General features: G+C 40.1%; 2 protein-coding genes across 5 annotated transcripts in view; one reads left to right on the top strand and one right to left on the bottom strand.

The window, feature by feature from the left end:
- LOC123500145 (endoribonuclease LACTB2-like) overlaps window positions 1-19,204 on the bottom strand; it is a 158,149-nt gene that overhangs the window by 7,539 nt on the left and 131,406 nt on the right. For 2 of the 3 annotated variants that reach the window (XR_006673188.1, XM_045248822.1), the window contains exon 3: window positions 9,100-9,220. Coding sequence is in view for 2 of the 3 variants with exons in the window: in XM_045248822.1 (XP_045104757.1) it covers window positions 9,100-9,220 (121 nt within the window). In the remaining variant the exon portion in view is untranslated. Of the gene's footprint in view, window positions 1-3,000; window positions 3,134-9,099; window positions 9,221-19,204 lie in introns of those variants that run through there. The other variant, XM_045248823.1, reaches the window with a different exon arrangement.
- LOC123500144 overlaps window positions 9,227-19,204 on the top strand; it is a 124,163-nt gene continuing 114,185 nt past the window's right edge. The window contains exon 1 of one of the 2 annotated variants that reach the window (XM_045248821.1): window positions 9,227-9,533. In XM_045248821.1, the coding sequence (XP_045104756.1) occupies window positions 9,393-9,533 (141 nt within the window). In that variant the 5' untranslated portion in view covers window positions 9,227-9,392. The remainder of the gene's footprint in view (window positions 9,534-19,204) is intronic. The other variant, XM_045248820.1, reaches the window with a different exon arrangement.

The following is a 19,204-nucleotide window of genomic DNA, read 5'->3' as shown; positions in this document are numbered from 1 at the left end:
TTGCCAAGGGTATTTTGCCTGATGTGAATTTATGTTAGCATGTCCTTTGTTTTTCCCATACTCCCCCTTTCTGTCTGACGTCACGTCCTTCCCCTTAGTCCTCGCTCGCCGCCGCCTGAGGCTCACACGCTACGCCTCCTGCCTCTCGTTTCGCTCGGTTTACACTTGTTGTGTATTGTGCTACCGTAAATACACTTTCATAATGGACTCAGGTGTCTCTATGCTACCCCTGTTTTACGACAACTACCACATAATTGGTAGCAGCGGTGAAGGCCAGTAATATGCAAGTGACTCATGAGGACTGTGCCGGTGACGCCATGGTGTAGAGTGGAGACAAGATGGCCGCTCCTGCCTTGTCTCGCTCGTTGTTGTGCCTAGTGGCTGTTGTCTCTGCCTGCTGTTTTACGTAGGCTTCTCAACGTTTGGATCTTCCTACAGCTACGGGAATGTCAGCTGTTTCTTGATGTATTGTGCCTTGCTGTCTGCAGTCTCTTGCAGTTCTCCCTGCTGTATTTGGCCTGCTACTGCTTGCTGTCTCACGTGGGCTTCTTGACGCTTGTATCTTCCTACCTACAGCTTCGTTCGTAAGTTTCTGCCTGCAGCTTCCTCCCTGCTGACTGCCTGATAGACTGCTATGCTCTTAAGTAGTCTTGTGATGCCACGTGCATTTTCCTGCTATGCAGCGAGTTGCCACACATCTTATGCTTTTCAGCTGCTCCACACCTCATCTGACGCTCCCTTCTACACCCTTCTACACAGATACGTTGGGTTAGTTCCTTCAGGGTAAGTCAGTGAGTTTATCTTGTGGTATTTATTGCATTTTAATCTGATTTTTCTCGCCTTGGCGCCATTAATTCTAGCGTCTTCCTGTGTCTCTTAATGTTTGAATGTTTCAGCTTCTCCCATTGGCTGTGGGACGCTGCTACTTGTATCTTGTGCTCTGATTGGCTCCTGTCTGGCCGCCATCTTGATATTTTCCCGGGCTCTTCGGTGATTCATTACGGCACCTTGCCCTTGTCTCAGATTGGCTTTCACAGCCACGGATGCTTTAAATGTCTTTGTAGCCTAGTACCATATGTTTTTCCTGTGTAGGCCTGCTTTTTTATTATATCACCCTTGCAGCCTCAAAAGCTCAATTATTTGATGCATTTCCTTTAATTTGCTAGTGCTACAGTGTTATTTACAAGTGCAACAGTGTTTTTTGTGCATTGTTATTTTATTACTGTCTCTCCTTGAGTGACCTTGAAATTTTTCTGTTCTTGTTTATTTCTTGCTTTCTTCTATTGCTTTCTGCTTATAGTTCATTGTTTTCTCTGTGCATTTTCTACCTACCCATGTTGTTGGCTAACTATTTTATTTTCAGTGTATTATTTTTTTTACACTACCTATTATTATTTTCCTGTGAATTTTTTTTTCTTGTTTATGTGTGATTTTCATTATATTTTTGTATGTTCATGCCTGGATTTTCATCGCAGACTGAGACTACTACTGCATCTGATTATGAAATGTCTGTCTGATGTGTTTTCATTGCTGCTGATACTCCAGCCAGTGTATGGTGTATGGTAATGTATGTCATTGTGTTCCATTGAATACTTATTGAGTGTTTTTCAGTATAACCACTCTAGTGAATTATTTTTTAGTATCTCATGCTTGATTTGCATCTTGTCCCAAGTGTTATATTTATTTTTATAATTGTACCATCTCTAATTTTTTTTATTCAGTATTGAAATCACTGCATAAAGTTTTCTCAGCAGTACTTCCATGTACTTTTGATACCAATTGCAATGCCTGGTGTATTATGAAAAACTAATATTTTTGCCCGTCCTAGCTTGACTGTGCTGTGCTCTGTTACTCCACTTGTGCTACGAGATGTACTGCCCCAAGTGTGTGTTTTTTGAGTGAGCCCTGGACGTAGTCACTTCCATTTTGCTTCAGAGTGTAACTATAACACCTTACTTTATTGCTGTTTTTACTTATTTTATTTTTTATGTTGCTACGCTGTGGTAAGCTTTATTCTTGCACCATGTCTTCTCATGATAATAACACTACTACTACCACCACAGTTGCTACTGTCACTACTATGACTACTACTATTACTACAACTACTACTACTACTTCTACTACTACTACTTCTACCCTTACTACATCTACTATTACAACTCCTACTACTACTGCTAATGCCCCTCCTGTTCTTTCTACATTGTTTCAAAGCCCTGTGCTTGCTCCAACTTTTAAACTATTACACCATGATCCTTCAATCCTGAAGTTTGGTGGTGATGACATCTCTCAGTATTCTCCTTTACAATTCTTGCAACAATGTGAAGACAGTATTCGCAACTCTAACATCACTTCAGGTGTTGATAAAATTTCTTTTGTGCGTTCTCAGTTACAGCCAGGATCTATTGCTGCTGATTTAATGTCGGCTTCTGCTTTCAATCCTAAAACCCTTAATTATGATTATAATGCTTTCAGAACAATTTCTTACAAGCATTTGGTATGTCCCAACAGCCAGATTCATTCCAGTGGGTCTTTGACGGAGCAGATACAATGACTAACAATTTTGGTGTCCTCAATTGCTTAAGAGCTCTTCCTTGCTCTGCTGAATTAGCTTCTGCTGCTGTTGATTCACTTAAAGCTTCAAATTGGATTACAAATGGTACAATGTCTGAGCAGCGATTTCATGATATCATTGAATTTCTTTATTATATTAACTTTTTGAACCCTAGTGAGCGCAGAATTGCGTCTACACTTACATACACTCAGACAGATAATCTACTTGATTTCTCATCTAAAATTGCTTCTAAATTAAAAGAACATCCAGCTCACGTGCACGTTGTAGCTTCCACTACTGCTACTTCACCTTTAAATTCTGCTAACCAGACTTCACAACCTAGTGCACCAGCTTCTGATAAGCAACATGCTGTGTATGCCTATACATACTGTCACAAACATGGACATACCATTAAACGTTGTTTTTTGCGACAGCGTCATGAAAGAAATGCAGCGTGTTCTCCCTCAGCTCAGCGTCTTTCTCGCTATGAGTCTCTTCAAGACTTCCGTCATGTCACACGCTCTGTGCCCAGTCGCCCGAGATCGTCTTCTCGACAGGGACATCCTGCGTCGCGTCTTATTCCTGAAAGACCACCTAAGTCTTGCCTTATTCATGGTCCAGGTAATCATTCTTCTGAAGAATGCTTTAAAATTCAACGCCTTCAGCGTCAGCAACATGTTACTGTGTCTTCACCCTAGTCAAATTTTTACCAGCGCCAGCATTCTCCTCCCATAACGTAGACATTCTCTCAGACATGCCAGTCCCGTCGATTCCTACAGTTATTGCTGCAACGGCGCGACGTCTTCATTTGCAAATGTACACTTATGGGTCTCCTTTCACAGTTTACATTGATACAGGAGCTGACTGTAGCTTACTGACAGAACGTGCTTACCAGCAGCTTAATAAATTGTAAAATGTTCCTCTATCAAAAGAGAACCAGATTTTTCATGCAGCTCAAGGCTCTCCTCTCAATATTATTGGTTCAGTAACTTTGCCTGTGTCCTTTCATAATCATGATTATACCTTTGATGTAAAATTTTTTGTAGTAACAAATTTTGTGTTGAACTGTGATGCTCTCTTTGGCTATGATGAGTTAGTTAAACATGATATTACAATATTTCCCCGTTATCATGCTGTCAGCCATAATGGATTCAAGTATTATGCTTCAGACTCGCCTGTTTCTGTTCTTACAGTTGCCTCACCACGCGTACATTTTGAACAGTCATGTCTACCTGCTTTTGACGAAGCACTGTTACCGCAGCGTACTCAGAATCCTTCGTCTCCGCAGTCAAACTTAGCACCTTCGTCCCCGGAGTCGAAACGTTCTGTCTCCTCGGATTGTTGTGCGGCTGTCATTGTTGGTGACCAGTTTATAGGTCCTACTTCAGCAACTAAAGTTCCAGTGCGTGTTCTTCGTGCCCCAGTTGGCACATGCGTGATCTCACATCCTGATATTGCCAGGATTCAGCGTTTAGCTTTAGAAGGTACACTCTCTACCATGCGATGTGGTCACCTTACTGATGCTTTAGTCACTAATCTCACAGGTTCGTCCATTACGCTTAAAGATGGCATGCACCTTGGTTCCTTTAGTGTGATAGATGAAGCTTCTTTTCAGGATTCTCCACCTTTGATAGGAGCTGTAGATTCACAGTCTGCTAGGTCCTGCTCTTCAGCTGAACTGATCACCCAGTTGGAGGCACATGTCAAAGTTGCAGATTTTCCTGCAGAAGCACAGCGTCTCTATGACATTCTTGTAGCTCACAGACAAGCTATTGCTTTACCAGGTGAACCTTTAGATGTTACTGACCGTGTACAGCATCATATTGACCTTCAGCCTAACATGCGCCCTATCCATGTTCCATCTTATCGCTTGCCTCATTCTCAGCGTCAAGTAGCTCAAAACTTAGTGCTTGATGAAGCCCATGATTACATGTAAAATTTTTTTTTTGATAAAGTGTATGCTTACATGACATTCTTGTAGCTCACAGACAAGCTATTGCTTTACCAGGTGAACCTTTAGATGTTACTGACCGTGTACAGCATCATATTGACCTTCAGCCTAACATGCGCCCTATCCATGTTCCATCTTATCGCTTGCCTCATTCTCAGCGTCAAGTAGCTCAAAACTTAGTGCTTGATGAAGCCCATGATTACATGTAAAATTTTTTTTTTGATAAAGTGTATGCTTACATGATGATATATTTTTTTATGATGATTAAATATTTATCAGCAGCTGATATCTATATGTATATATATATGTACTTCTTTCCATTGTGTAATGTTTCCGGGGGACGCCTCGAGAACTTACTATAAAAACTTACTATGTGTGAACTTACTGTGTGCCATATTTTATGTTCTTATTAATTCTATTTAGTAATAAGTGATTACAGACCTTATAAAAAGAACTCATATTCTTATGAGTGATGTAATGAAAATTAGTGAAAGAAGTAATATTTTTTAAAGTGATCAGATGACAATTACTAATATGACCATGTTTTTTGTGAAAAATAAACATTCCAGTGTTGACCTCACAACTTTTTTTTAGATGAACTCTTATTTCATAGTGTTTATTTATTTTTTATTATGATTATCACCTTCAGTGCGGGGTCGCACTGTTGTGCGTGCCCGAGCCATATGTTAGCATGTCCTTTGTTTTTCCCATACTCCCTTTCTGTCTGACGTCACGTCCTTCCCCTCAGTCCTCGCTCGCCGCCGCCTGAGGCTCACACGCTATGCCTCCTGCCTCTCGTTTCACTCGGTTTACACTTGTTGTGTATTGTGCTACCGTAAATACACTTTCATAATGGACTCAGATGTCTCCATGCTACCCCTGTTTTACGACAACTACCACAAATTGAATGACAAACCACTGCCTGAGGCAAGGGTATTTTGCCTAATGTAAATTGAATGACGAACCACTGCCTGGAGTTTTGTTCAAATGTTGTTCGAAACTTTGGCTCTGTTACCGAGTTGTTGTGAGCAAAGGTGTTGTTCGAATGTTGTTCGAAACTTTGGGTCTGTTATAACCGAGTTGTTGTGAGCAGGTGAGTGCAAATTCTTTCAAACGAGAAGCACAGTGAGTGGCACGAAGTAAAGTGAGTGAGTGACACTAATTCTTTCTAAACTTCTGGATTTATGATTACTGTGTGGGTTCGCTGATGTTTTTTTCTCTATATTTTCTTTGTAATTTACTAAACTTTTCTGTCTATTACAGTTTATGCACTATGGATCAAGCTACCAGGGCCGTTTCTAGCTTTGTGGTGGCCCTAGGCAAGATGCTGTTTGGAGGGGCCCTAGATTTCAATTTTTCGTCGGAATCCCTGGGTGACTTGGGAAATTAAAATTTTCCAAGCTACCCGGGGGGCCCCCTGGTGGCTTGGGGACCCTAGGCAATCGCCTAGTCCGCCTATAGCTAGAAACGGCCCTGCAAGCTACCTTTGAACTTCAGCTGCGTCAAATGCTGCAAAGCAAGGCTGAGAATGCTGTCATCTAGCCCGCTATTCAGCATGATCAGTGGTTGCAGGATTTGTTAAGAATCAATGCTTATGGAGCCCAGTCTACATTTGGCTATAACCTCAAGAAACGTTATGCTGACCGACTTATTCACAAAAGAAAAGATCCAAGTGAACATGAATTCAAGCTTGTTGCATCTCTAGAAGAAGTGTTTGGTATTGTTAAAACAGCTCATGAAGCTATTGGTCATGGAGGTGGCAAGAAAACAATCGTGGAAGTGAAAAAGAAATGGTCAAACATCACACAAGAAGTATGTTACCTCTACATTTCATTCTGTGAGCACTGTCATCAAAAGAAAGCCAGAAAATTTCCAAAGGGTTTGGTAGTAAAACCGATACGCAGTCATGATATCCATTCTAGATGCCAGATAGATCTTATAAATTTTCAAACATTACCTGATGGAGACTTTAAGTACATCATGACATATGTAAATCATTTCAGCAAATTTTGTGTGTTGTGTCAACTTACATCAAAAAGAGCAGAGGAGGTTGCAGCGAACCTTCTAGATATATTTCTGACATTTGGAGCACCTGCTATTTTACAGTCCGACAATGGATGGGAGTTTGTCAATGCCATCATCATGCCACTGGTGGGCAAGGATATACAAAGTGTCAATGTACTACTCAATGTACATCAGGACGGTGCAGCTGCCTAAGAAAAAAAATTAAGTGCAACTTGCGCTGTCACCTGGGCAGATCATGCAAAAATTTCTGATTGAACTGAACTGAACCCTGAGATCTATTGACCTATTTTACTTTTACTGATATTGCATTAATTATGTTTGTATTTAATCTAATAAATCGGAATTCATGAAATGTCTCCACATTAACCAATCTCCTTATTCTCATCGGGCAAAATTGAGCAGCATAATTTAAACAATAGGCATTTTTTGCCTAATATTAACAATTTGTAAACTTTATGCAAATTATTTGCTTAATGTATACATTACACAATAATCTGCCTATGTTCATATTAGGCAATTATCCACATTATGCGTAACATATATACATATACAGGCAACCCTCGCTTAATGAAGGGGTTACGTTCATAAAAAACCCTTCGTTAAGAGAAACTTCGTTAAGCGAACCGATTATAACAAGTTTAACCCGTGACTTGAACTTCCATTGAGAATAAACAAAGCGAAAGTGCATCATAGTAGAGTAAAAGGTTTATTGAAAGTAAAAATTATGAAATTAAACATTTAAGCAGTTTAATCTAAATCATTATAATGTACACTAATGTATGTATGTACGTAACTTTATAATGTTGATGGTCTTAAATTTACGAAGGAAGGGAGAGTGGAGCAGAAAAGACACTAACTGGCAACCTGTGAAATGTAAACGAAGGGCACATCATTATTTTCCATGTAGAAGTAGATGTCTCCACAATAAAAAAAAAAAAACATCACAGGAGGTTGTAAAATGTTATGAAGTTATATAATATTAGATGCAATGATGTACAACATTCTCTTTTTTTTTCAAGAAAGAAGGAAAAACTGGCCAAAGGCTATAAAGAAAACAGTAAAACAAACCGGCTCACTTATATACCAATCCCCACGAGTTAGCCAAAAGAATAGAGTAAATATTTTGAAAACTCCCTCTTAAATGAGTTTATTATAGGTGGTGAGCGTGGGATTGAGCAGACGTCCATGTGTACGTTCGAATCCCACCACATACTTCTTTGAAGCTATGCCATTTGTCGAATGGTTTAAAATTATCTACATGTCACCATGATACCCAGGTTTTAGGTGGTTACACTAAAGATGCGCTTGGGTGGTGATATGGGTCCTAATACGGGTACCACTATTACCACTATAAATAAAATTGTCTGTGCCACTAATAGGCGGAAGCTGAGCAGCGCTTCCCACACACTCTTCAAGTGTGCCTACAGGTGCTGTAGGGTGTAACTTAAAAAAATAAAATAAATAAAAAATAAGTAGATGGAAATAAGCTGAGAATTGCATGACCTGATACATTTTTTCATTTATTTATTTTTTTATCTATTTATTTGTGTGTGTGTGTGTATGTGTCAGAGGGTGGACTGACCCATAAGTGAAGCTAAGGTGCTCTAAAGTAACCAACCCAACAGTCCAACAGGCCTCAGTACATGATAGGTTACTTAGCTGAAGATGCTTGCATGGTAGAGGGCCCGTTGTGTTGAATGCTTAGTCAAAATGCAAATCTAATCTAATCATGAGGCTTACTCATTCATATTCAAGGGCTTTAATATCTTATGATCCTGAATCATAGGTAAGTATTGTAAGTTCTTTTAAACAGATTTCAATTCAAATTGCAATAATAAGTTGTCCACCAAACTAATATACAAAGTTTCCTTGGAGAGAGTAGTACATTTCTAAGCTCCTATGTTGATGTTGATGTTGATTTAACATGAGTTAAGAATCCAAGAGTTCACTTTAAATAGGTCTTTTTGTTAAATAAAAATTTGTTTTAATGGAAATGCATTTGTAGCAGGAAAACAATGTGTACCATGTTCAATTTGCTTAAAAGCGAAATTATTAATTTCAAATTGACTTGCGCTGAATCAACACCAGTGTACAAGAGTAGAGATAAAGAGAATCATCTTCTTTATAGACCACCTCCACTATCTGCAACAATGCTAGTTTATGACAGCAGGTGGCAGGGACTATATGGATGGTGGCCTACCCACTCACTTTTGAATAGCTACACCATCTCTGTCAAAAATTATCATGCTCTTGTGCTCACTTCCAGTTAAAAGTACTAGACTTTCAACCTGACAAGAGAAACCAACACAGCAACATTGTCTGAACAAACAAACAAATAACATGATTTCTTTTGTGGCTACTTTGTTTTACTATGCAGAATTCAAAATTACCAGTACTCCTTCCACAACTCAAATAACATGCTAGTAAGAGACATCTGTTCAATGTCAAAGTATGAAGTGAAGAAACTTCTCACAAGTGATACTTATTTGAAACAACCTGTACATTGCTGCTTGATGACTCTACATAAAAGCCATCAGAATAGAGACAAATATGAGTACTATCATCAACCTACCTGAGGGTAGCTTCTTGTGTCTTGATTTCATCTAGATGTTTGAGAGGGATGTAGGTTGTCAAATTTAGCATGGGATCATCATCTTTGTCAAATCTTGGAATCTTGTACACACTCACTGGCTCTGTAAACATAGAACTCTACTTGACCTTGTGAAGAATTTTGACATGACACAAGATATTCAAAAGTTATGTATAAGAATTACTGGACATAAGATAGTTTAAAATGATGACCTCATAAAGGAAGTTCTAAATTCTCAATATTCAAGCAGTCGTACTATTGTTACACATGATTTCATGTCACGAATTTCAACTGACGTCATAGCGGTAGCCAACAAGATGCCATGCTATCATTCCACCGTCAGTCGGTTGCTACCTACTCGCAGTCACGCATCTAGCTGCTCTTGCTCCATTCTACTCCAAGCAACGTCTCGTTGGGTAAGCTTTCTCCTATACAGTCCTAAGTTGACTGTGGGTGAAAAGCACATCGATGGACTACATTTTTCTGATAGACAAGCAGTGTGGAGTTTGTACGGGGGTTAATGCCAGCTTACGGTGACGCCATATGGTGTATTATGACCGTCTTGTCTCTGTCTCTTTTATTGAGCAGTGTGATGTCGGGCACGGAGCAATCTCTTCCTCTGCCCCCCTCCCTTTCGTTGTCTTCAGATGGGAAGAATAGGAAGCAGTGCTCGGTGGATGATTCCACTCCTTCACCTTGCGCTTCATCACCGTCACTCCCAGGGCCGAGCTTGGCAGGCACCAAGTCAGAGTCTGCTGTGTTTGAGGACAGAGTTGCTTTGAATAGGCTGTCTAGCCTAGTGTCGGGCCTTATTGACAAGCTGAACAGGACCCCGGCACCGCCGGATGCATCTACGGACACCGGGAATGACTTTAGTGGTTTTCATGCCCTCTCGTCGTCTGAAGACGAGGTGGGGGGTTGCCCCTGCTAGCCAGCTGGACCCTCTTGACGGGTTAGACCACCTCACCCGTGACGATGATGTGGATGAAGATTTTCTGAGGGCTTTGGGTGACCTTTCTGGCCACTTCCATGGCGAGGAGGAAAAGGGAGCTCACCAACAGCTTGGCCACTATCCTCAACGCCAGCCTTCACCGACGGCCTGTGTCTGAGAGTGCGAAGTTAACGTGTGCAAAGATTTAAGCTCCCAAGTAATGTGCGGAACCTCACGACGCCTGTGACAAACGCGGCTATAACCAAGGCCATGAGTGTGAATGGAAGGCTAGTAGATGCCAAGCTTTTCCAGACTAACTGCCTGTTGACAAAGGCAATAGTTCCCATTGCTGTGTGTGTTAATGATATTGGACAAAAGAAAGATAAGAGGTTGTCGTGTTATTTAGATGGCCTTCATAATTGTTTGCGCCTTCTTACTTCAGCGCCTTCTTACTTCAGCAGTGAATTACCTCAACCAGTTGCGGAAGGATGTGGCCCGAACCCATGTCCGTGACTCGGCCATGGTCAATCTCAGCAAATGAGAGTGTGAGGTGGGTCAGTAGGAGTTATTTCCCTTTGATGTGATCCGCAAGTATGAGGAAATCCACAAGGCAGGTCGGTTGGGCCGGCCGTCTTTCCGCCCTTCCTCCAAGACATCTGGCAAGAGGTTTTCTTTCTCTTCACGGTCATCACACCGTCCCTCTCAGGCTCACTACCGGTCCCGCCTTCGTTCTCAGACCCGGCCTTTTTTCGGCCAGCGGCCTCCCCAGGGGAGGGGGATACATGGGCCGAAACTACACCAGCACTAACCCCTCTGGTGAGTTCCTCAATTCCACAATTAGTTAATACTCCTGATAATTTTAGAGGAGGTAAGATTGTTTCTGCTGAGTCCATGTGGAGGTCTGTGACTCAAGGTTCCTGGATTTATGATGTGGTGAGGGGGAAATTTCTTGATTTTGTCTTTGCCTATTCAGACTGTATCTCCTCATCCTCTAACTCTGTCTCAAGCTGATGATTGGGCTTTGGACAATGCTTTACATCACTTCCTTATTCAGTCAATTGTGGAGCCTTGTTTACCTGATGTTCATGGTTTCTTTTCAAATGTTTTTCCTATCATCAAGCCAGTTGGCCCAGCAAGAGTCATTCTAAATTTAAAATACTTTAATTTTCATGTACCTTACTTACATTTTAAGATGGATACATTGAAGGATGTCATACCCTTAATTTACCCTAACTGTTTCTTTGTTACAGTGGATTTTAAGGATGCGTATTACTCCATTTATGTTAGGCCTGAGGACAGGAAATGGCTACAGTTTATGTGGAAGGGCAGTTATTACCGGTTTACTTGTCTCCCGCAGGGGTTATCTTCTGCCCCTCACATTTTTACAAAGTTAATGAAACCTGTCTTTTCTCACCTGCAATCCCTTGGGATGGTCATGTTATGTTATTTGGATGACTGTTTTTTCATTGCTTCATCAGTAGAGATTTTACAGGCTCAGGTCAGCTATGCCTTGCATTTCTTTGATTCCCTGGGTCTCACTGTCAATGTGCAGAAGTCGGTTCTGGAGCCTACAAAGAAGGTTATGTTCCTTGGTGTGGTGTTGGACTCTGTCGCCATGACTACCACCTTAACATCTCGTAGGAAGGAGCGCATCAAGGAACAAGGTTTGCTGCTACTTAAGGGTAATGTCACTTTACGGGACTTATCATCTTTTATTGGTTTGACAGTGGCCTCTGCACCTGCAGTAGAGTTAGCTCCTCTCCGTTACAGGTATCTGGAGTTGATTCGAGACCAGAGTCTCGTCTGGTCCTGTGGTGATTCTGACAAGTTTATTACTTTGAATAAAGAATAGGAAATCCTGTTACAAACAGTGCGACGAGTAGTTTAAGAGCTTTAGAAAATATTGATATAAAACCGGGAATTATTAGGAAATTTATTCTTGAACTAGACGATAGGAAAGCCAGTGGTCCTGATGAGCTACATGCCAGAGTACTTAGGGAGGGTGTAGACAGTATTTCTGAAGCACTTAAGTTAATCTTTGAAAGATCACTTAGGTTTGCTGAGATACCTCAGGACTGGAAGTTAGCTAATGTTACTCCAATATTTAAAAAAGGTAGGAAGGATGATGCGAATAATTATAGACCGATCAGTTTAACTAGTATAGTATGTAAGATACTAGAAAAAATCATTAAGGGTAGTATTTGGGAGCATTTAAATGAGAATAGATTAATTAGAGATACCCAACATGGCTTTAGATCAGGAGGTCCTGTCTTACAAATTTGCTCGATATCTTATAATATATTACCAAGGAGTTAGATGATGGAAATAGCATAGATGTTATATATCTAGATTTTAGCAAGGCGTTTGATAAGGTACCGCATAGGAGGCTAGTGTACAAATTGAGACTACATGGGATAGGGGTAGGTTAGTTGATTGGATTAGTGAATGGCTTTCTGATAGGAAACAGAGAGTAGTATTAAATGGGGCAATGTCTGAGTGGAAGGAAGTGGTTAGTGGGGTACCCCAAGGATCAGTGCTAGGACCTCTTCTTTTCTTGGTGTACATTAACGATTTAGATATAGGAATTAGTAGCAAAGTATCAAAGTTTGCAGATGATACTAAGATAGCATGTGCAGTACAGGGTGAAAAGGACAATTACAGAATACAACGAGACCTGGACAGGCTGATAGCATGGGCAGACAGGTGGCAGATGGAGTTTAATTCTGATAAGTGTCAGGTTATGCATTTAGGTAAAGACAACACAAACTTTAACTATGAGATGGAGGGATGTTGGCTAGAGGCAGTAGAGGAAGGAAAGGATTTAGGAGTAGTGATAGACAGGACTATGAAATTTTCAAAGCAATGTTTAGAAGCAAGAAATAGGGCAAATAGGATCCTGGGTTTTATAAATAGAAATGTTAGTTATAAAAGTAAGGAAGTGGTGCGTAGCTTATATAATTCCTATGTTAGGCCCCATTTAGAGTATTGCATACAGGCCTGGTCACCCCACTATAGGCAGGATATCAACATGTTAGAAGCAGTTCAGAGAAGAGCAACTAGGATGATACCAGCATTAAAGCGCCTGGAGTATAGAGATAGATTAAAGGAATTAAACATGTTTTCATTTGAGAGGAGATGTATAAGAGGGGATATGATAGAGTTATTTAAAATGTTCTCAGATACAAACTACATAGATGTGAGATCTTTCTTTACCTTAGAGGAGGGAAATAGGACTAGAAATCATGGCAGGAAGATTAGAAAGCAAGGCTGCAGGTTAGATATAAGAAAATATTTCTTTAGTCATAGAGTGGTAGACTTCTGGAATGCATTGCCAGAGACGGTTGTAAATAGCACTAGTTTGACAGATTAGATAAGCACTTAAATTTATTAGATTTATAATTATGTATAGCACTGCATGATAGTTTTTATAAGAAATTTACTATAGTTAAATAAGACATGATCCCCATGTATGGGGACCACAAATTGTAGAGGAATTCGCTGCAGGACTTAGCCCTGTTAATGGGCCAAATATTTAGAATTAGTATATAATGTATTGTGTACTTGTAAGTGTATCTTTAAGTACTGATGATGAGGTCGCTGTGCGACGGATACAGGATAACCTAGATGGGCCCTGGTGGCCCTTTGTTATCCTATTATTTATGTTATGTTATGTTATGTCATGCCCAACATTTGGTCGCTTGGTGGGTGGCCAATATAGACTTTCAGGAGAAGTCTCTCCTCTCTTCTTCCCCAGATTGTGAGTTGTTTACAGATGCCTGTCTGACTGGTTGGGGCGCTTCAATGGGACACATCACAACTGGAGGTCACTGGGCCCAGAAGGAGCTGGATCATATAAACATCCTAGAGTTGAAGGCCATTTTGTTGGGCTTGCAGTCCCTGTGTAGGGATAGGTCTGGCTCCCATATTCGACTTTGTTCTGACAACACTACTGCAGTTGCTTGTATAGATTGTTGTGGCAGTACAAGACCTAATCTTCATGCCCTTACAGTGCAGATTTATGAGTGGGCTGCATCTAGGAATATTACCCTGTCAGCACAGCATATACAGGGTTTGTACAATGTGACAGCTGATGTAGAGTCTAGAGTTAGTAGGATGGATGGTGAATGGATGTTACAACCCAATATTTTTAACCCTTTCAGTTCAGGGACGTATATATACGTCATGGTGGCTACGCGCGCCAGTCCGGTGATTATATATATTGTCCACAAGCCTTACCTCCAGTCCGGGATCTCCCTTTCGTCTTGTGGGCCATAAGCGTTTTAGATGAGTGTACCCAAGAAAACCATCAGCCATTTGTTCTCTTAGATATGTATATTATCTAGGAAAATTAATATATGTAACTATTATATCGCAGACAAGAATAAGTTTTTGCATGAAGGTTTATTTTTTCTCTGTTTCGTCAGCTGTAGCAGCCACAGCCACCAGCTTACAGACGAGAGAGAGAGAGAGAGAGAGATCATGTCAGTCATTCCCATCCCCCACTATCTGGTGGTAATTCCTCTCTCTCTCTCTCTCTCTCTCTCTCTCTCTCTCTCTCATAGTGTATAGTTTTTTGCAGGTTTTTGCATTTGTGTGTGTGTATTCACCTAGTTGTAATTTTACAGGGCCTGGGTATCATACTCATGTGGCCCTGTCTCCATATCTACACACATCCGACCTTCCTTTAAAACTATGCACACTCCTCGCTGACACCACCTCCTCACTCAAACTATTCCACACCTCCACACATCTTTGTGGGAAACTATATTTTTTCACATCCTTCAAGCATATTCCCTTGGCTATCTTTTTACTATGCGATCTCGTAGTTCTATTTAAATTTTCCTCTCTCAACATCATTTGCTCATTATCCACTTCATCCAGACCGTTCAACAGTTTATAAACCTGTATTAAATCTCCTCTTTCTCTTCTTTGTTCCAAGGTAAGCAAATTCATTTCTTTTAATCTCTCCTCATAGGTCATTTCTGCCAATTCTGGAACCATTTTTGTTGCCATTCTCTGCAATCTCTCCAACTTCCTTATATGCTTCTTTTTATAAGGGGACCAAACCACCCCAGCATATTCCAATCTTGGTCTAATTACCGTACTAATTAATTTCTTCATCATATCTTTATCCATATAATGAAAGGCTAATCCAATATTTCTAATCAGATTATATGTTTCTCCAAACATCTTGTCAATATGAGCCTCAAACTGCCCATGGTCTTGTATTATCACTCCCAAATCCTTTTCCTTTTCCACCTTTTTCAACACTACTCCTTCACCCATCTTATATGACCCTCTTGGCCGTCTTCCACTCTTCCCCATCTCCATCACATGACTTTTGCTTAGATTAAATTCCATCTCCCACCTCTTGCTCCACTCCCAAATCCTATCCAGATCTGCCTGTAAAATTTCACAATCTTCTTCACTCTTCACACACCTACACAACTTCGCATCATCCGCAAACAAATTAATATAACTGTTTACTCCCTCTGGCATATCATTAATATAGACAAGGAAAAGTATTGGTGCCAGCACTGAACCTTGTGGGACTCCACTCTCCACCACCAACCAGTCCGACTTTGCATCCCTTATTACTGTTCTCATCTCCTCCATCTCAAGTAGTTTTCCATCCACTTTAACACTTTTCCTTCAGTCCTCCATAAATCTCTAATTTCCATAGCAGTCTCATGTGAGGTACCTTGTCAAAAGCTTTTTTAAATCCAAATATACACAGTCCATCCATCCCTCTCTCTCTTGTATTTTGTCAACCACTCTTGAATAAAAGCTCAGTAGATTTGTTACACATGACCTCCCTATCCTAAAGCCAAATTGATGATCCAATAATAACTTATGATCCTCCAGGAACCATATCCAATATTTCTTTATCACCCTCTCACAAATCTTACCAACCACACTTGTTAAAGACACAGGTCTATAGTTAAGAGGCTCTTCCTTACTGCCTCCCTTATAAATGGGCACCACTTCTGTTCTTTACTACTCTACCGGTACTTCCCCGGTTTCTAATGAGCACTTTATAATATCATATAGTGGATCTATCAATTCTTCTCTACATTCCTTCAATAATTTGCCTGAAACTTCATCTGGTCCCATCGCTTTATCATCTTTAAGTTCCTCCAACATTTTATATAACTCCTTTTTAGGTATCTTAATGTCATCCATGTGCACATTTCTTTCTACATTCTTAGGCTTTACAAACATTGTTTCTTCAGTAAATACTTGCTGAAACCTATTATTTAGCAATTTTGCAATATTTTTAGGGTCATCTACTATCCCTTGCTCTTCTTTTAACCTTTCAATGAACTCTTCTCTTTTTAAGTTTACCATTTATGAACCTGTAAAACAATTTTGGATGTTCCTTACTCTTCTCTAAAATATCTTTTTCAAATTTTCTTTCTTCCTCCCTCCTTACCCTCACATACTCATTTCTTGCCACTCTATAATTCTCCTTATTTAGTATATTCCTGCTCTTTTTTCCATCTTTTCCAAGCCACATCTCTCTCTTTTCTTTAGCCTTAACACAAGTTTCATTAAATCAATTCTTTCTTCCTTCCTCTCTCGGTTTATACTTTGGTACAAATTTCATAACTCCTTTATAATATTTCATAAAAATAATCATATTTTTTTTGCACTTCTCTGATTTGTAACATCTCCTCCCAATCTAATGTTCTGAAATAATTTTTCAAACTTTCTGTGTCCATCTTTCTATAATTCAATCTACCACTCCTGTATGTCTCATCTTTCCTTCGCTGTGTTATTGCCATCTGCATTTCCATAACCACATGATTACTCTTCCCCAATGGACATTTGTATTGTATATCCCCACATAAGTACACTTCTCGTGTTAACACCAAATCCAGTCTAGCCAGTTCATCATCTCCTCTATATCTAGTATTTTCTTTCACCCTCTGTTCTATCATATTTTCCATCATTAGATTAAAAAATCTCTCTCCCCATGCTTCCTCTCCAACTTCACTTACTAGATTTTCCCAATCCACTTCTTTACAATTAAAATCTCCTACTAGTATCACCTTTCTTTTTCCAGTTAATACACTTTCCAAACTCTGTAAAGTATCCTTGATCATATTGTCGTATTCCCTTAATGTCCAAGAATTTGTTTTAGGAGGTACATAGGTCACCATGATTATTAATTCTTTTCAATAACTTTTTAACCTTATGCTTATCACTTCTGCGTTGTTCTTCCCATACCAAGCCTTATCCACATTTATCTCCTTTTCGTCATAATCATAACTCCTCCTCCACCTTTACCCTCTCTATCCTTTCTCTATATATTATATTTATTATCCAAATTTAACTTTGTTTTTTCATGTAATTTTGTCTCAGTCAAACACACTATATCAGGCTTCTCCACCATCATATAGTCTTGCAATTCCAATCTATTTGACAGTATCCCATCTATATTAGTATACATTACGGTCCACCCACTGCTCCCTCTAGGGGTTCCTCCGCATTCCTTCTCTCCACATACCACTTTCTGACTCTCTCTCTATAACTCTCCAAAAACTTTTCTTTTCCTCTTCAGACTGTTCATCATTTTTCCTTCTCGCCTCTTCCAACAATTCCTTATATCTTCTCCTCTCTTCCTCATTTCTATTTTTCTTTCAACACCTCTTTACAACCTTCTACCTCTCTTAATTTTGATGTTCTATATAAGATATCCTCCAGATTGTTGTGACTTCAGTACTACTTTAATCGGTCTCCTTACTCCTCCTTATACAGACCCAGTCTATGGATCTCTTCCACTTCTTCTTGTAGGTCTTTTTTCATCATCATTTAGATTTTTGAACAGATCTCTTACCGTTTTAATTCTTCCTTAATTCTCTTAGGCTTATATGTTATATTTTGTTCTTTCATCCCAAATATTAACACACTCTTCTTCTTTTCTGCTATTTCTCTTATCAATGTTTCCTTATTCTTCATAACATTAACCAGTTCCTTGGACCTTTCTTTTTTGTCTTCCTTCAACTGATCTTTAATAATTTCTTGCAATCCAACCATCTCTGCTTCCCTCGACTCAGTCCATTGTGTTTTCTTCAGTTCCCACTCCCTTTCAAACCTTTCATTCTGCTCACTGATCATTTCCTTAAAGTCATCTTTCTCCTTTACTACTCTCTCCATTTTCTCCTCCAACCTTCTCTTGTATTTTTCAACCTCCACTCTCAAGTGTGCATTCTCATCCACCAATCGTTTTTCATTTTCATCCAGTCTACTCTTTCCTTCAAAGCCTTGTGGAATTCTCTATCCTGCTCCTCCTCATTCCTCTGAACTTTTAATTCCTTCACCAACTCCTCAAATCTCTTCTCCAACATTACCAGTCTACCTTGCATTGTTGCTCCTGTTAAAGATGGACTCATGTTTTGACTGGCCACTTTCGGTTTTGCTCCCTGGGCCTCATCGGCATATTTTGAATTTGGTAACTTATTTCTTACCAGTCTATCCATTTTATTTCACTCTTCCTGTGAGCATGTGGGTGTGTGGTGGTGTGCACTGGGGCTACTGGTAGCTACATGTGTGTGGTAGGATGCATTGGCGGCTGTTATGACTGGCATTTGTGTGGTTCCCGCTCTGTCGTTTCGAGTGCGGAGGTTCCCACACCTCCGATCACTCTTATGTACACGCCACCAGGCTACTTTCACTCTGTACACTCGTTCACTCGCTCTGGTCGCCCTTTAGTACCAATGACGGTTCTCACTCCAAGCACATTGCTTAGCGTGTGGAGTGTTAGTTAGATGCCACTCTGAGCAGGAGGCACGTCCGCTCTCCATGGAGCGTGGAGTGTGTGTGTATTTACCTATTTGTGTATTACAGGGCCCGAGCTAAGCTCTCTGTGACCTGTCTCCTATTATTATTATTATTATTATGAGGTCAATGAAGGCGACCCACTGGAAAGCATAACTGCATAAACCCAAAGGCCCAGTCACCTCACCGATAAGTGAAAGGAAGTAACAGGAATGAACAACAGAATAGGAAGATTGGTAGAGATCTAAGAGGTAGTGAGTTCAGAGAGAAGAAAGGTATTCACACGTTTTTTAAATGCTTCAATGTTACTAGAATTAACAATCTCGTTAATTGTATTCCAGAGTCTAGCAGATACTGGGATAAAACACCAAAATT

This window comes from Portunus trituberculatus, chromosome 50 (assembly GCF_017591435.1).
Source record: "Portunus trituberculatus isolate SZX2019 chromosome 50, ASM1759143v1, whole genome shotgun sequence".
In the NCBI taxonomy this organism is placed as follows: domain Eukaryota; kingdom Metazoa; phylum Arthropoda; class Malacostraca; order Decapoda; family Portunidae; genus Portunus; species Portunus trituberculatus.
The sequence above is the reverse complement of the archived record's forward strand: the minus strand, read 5'-3'. Positions and strand labels throughout refer to the sequence as shown.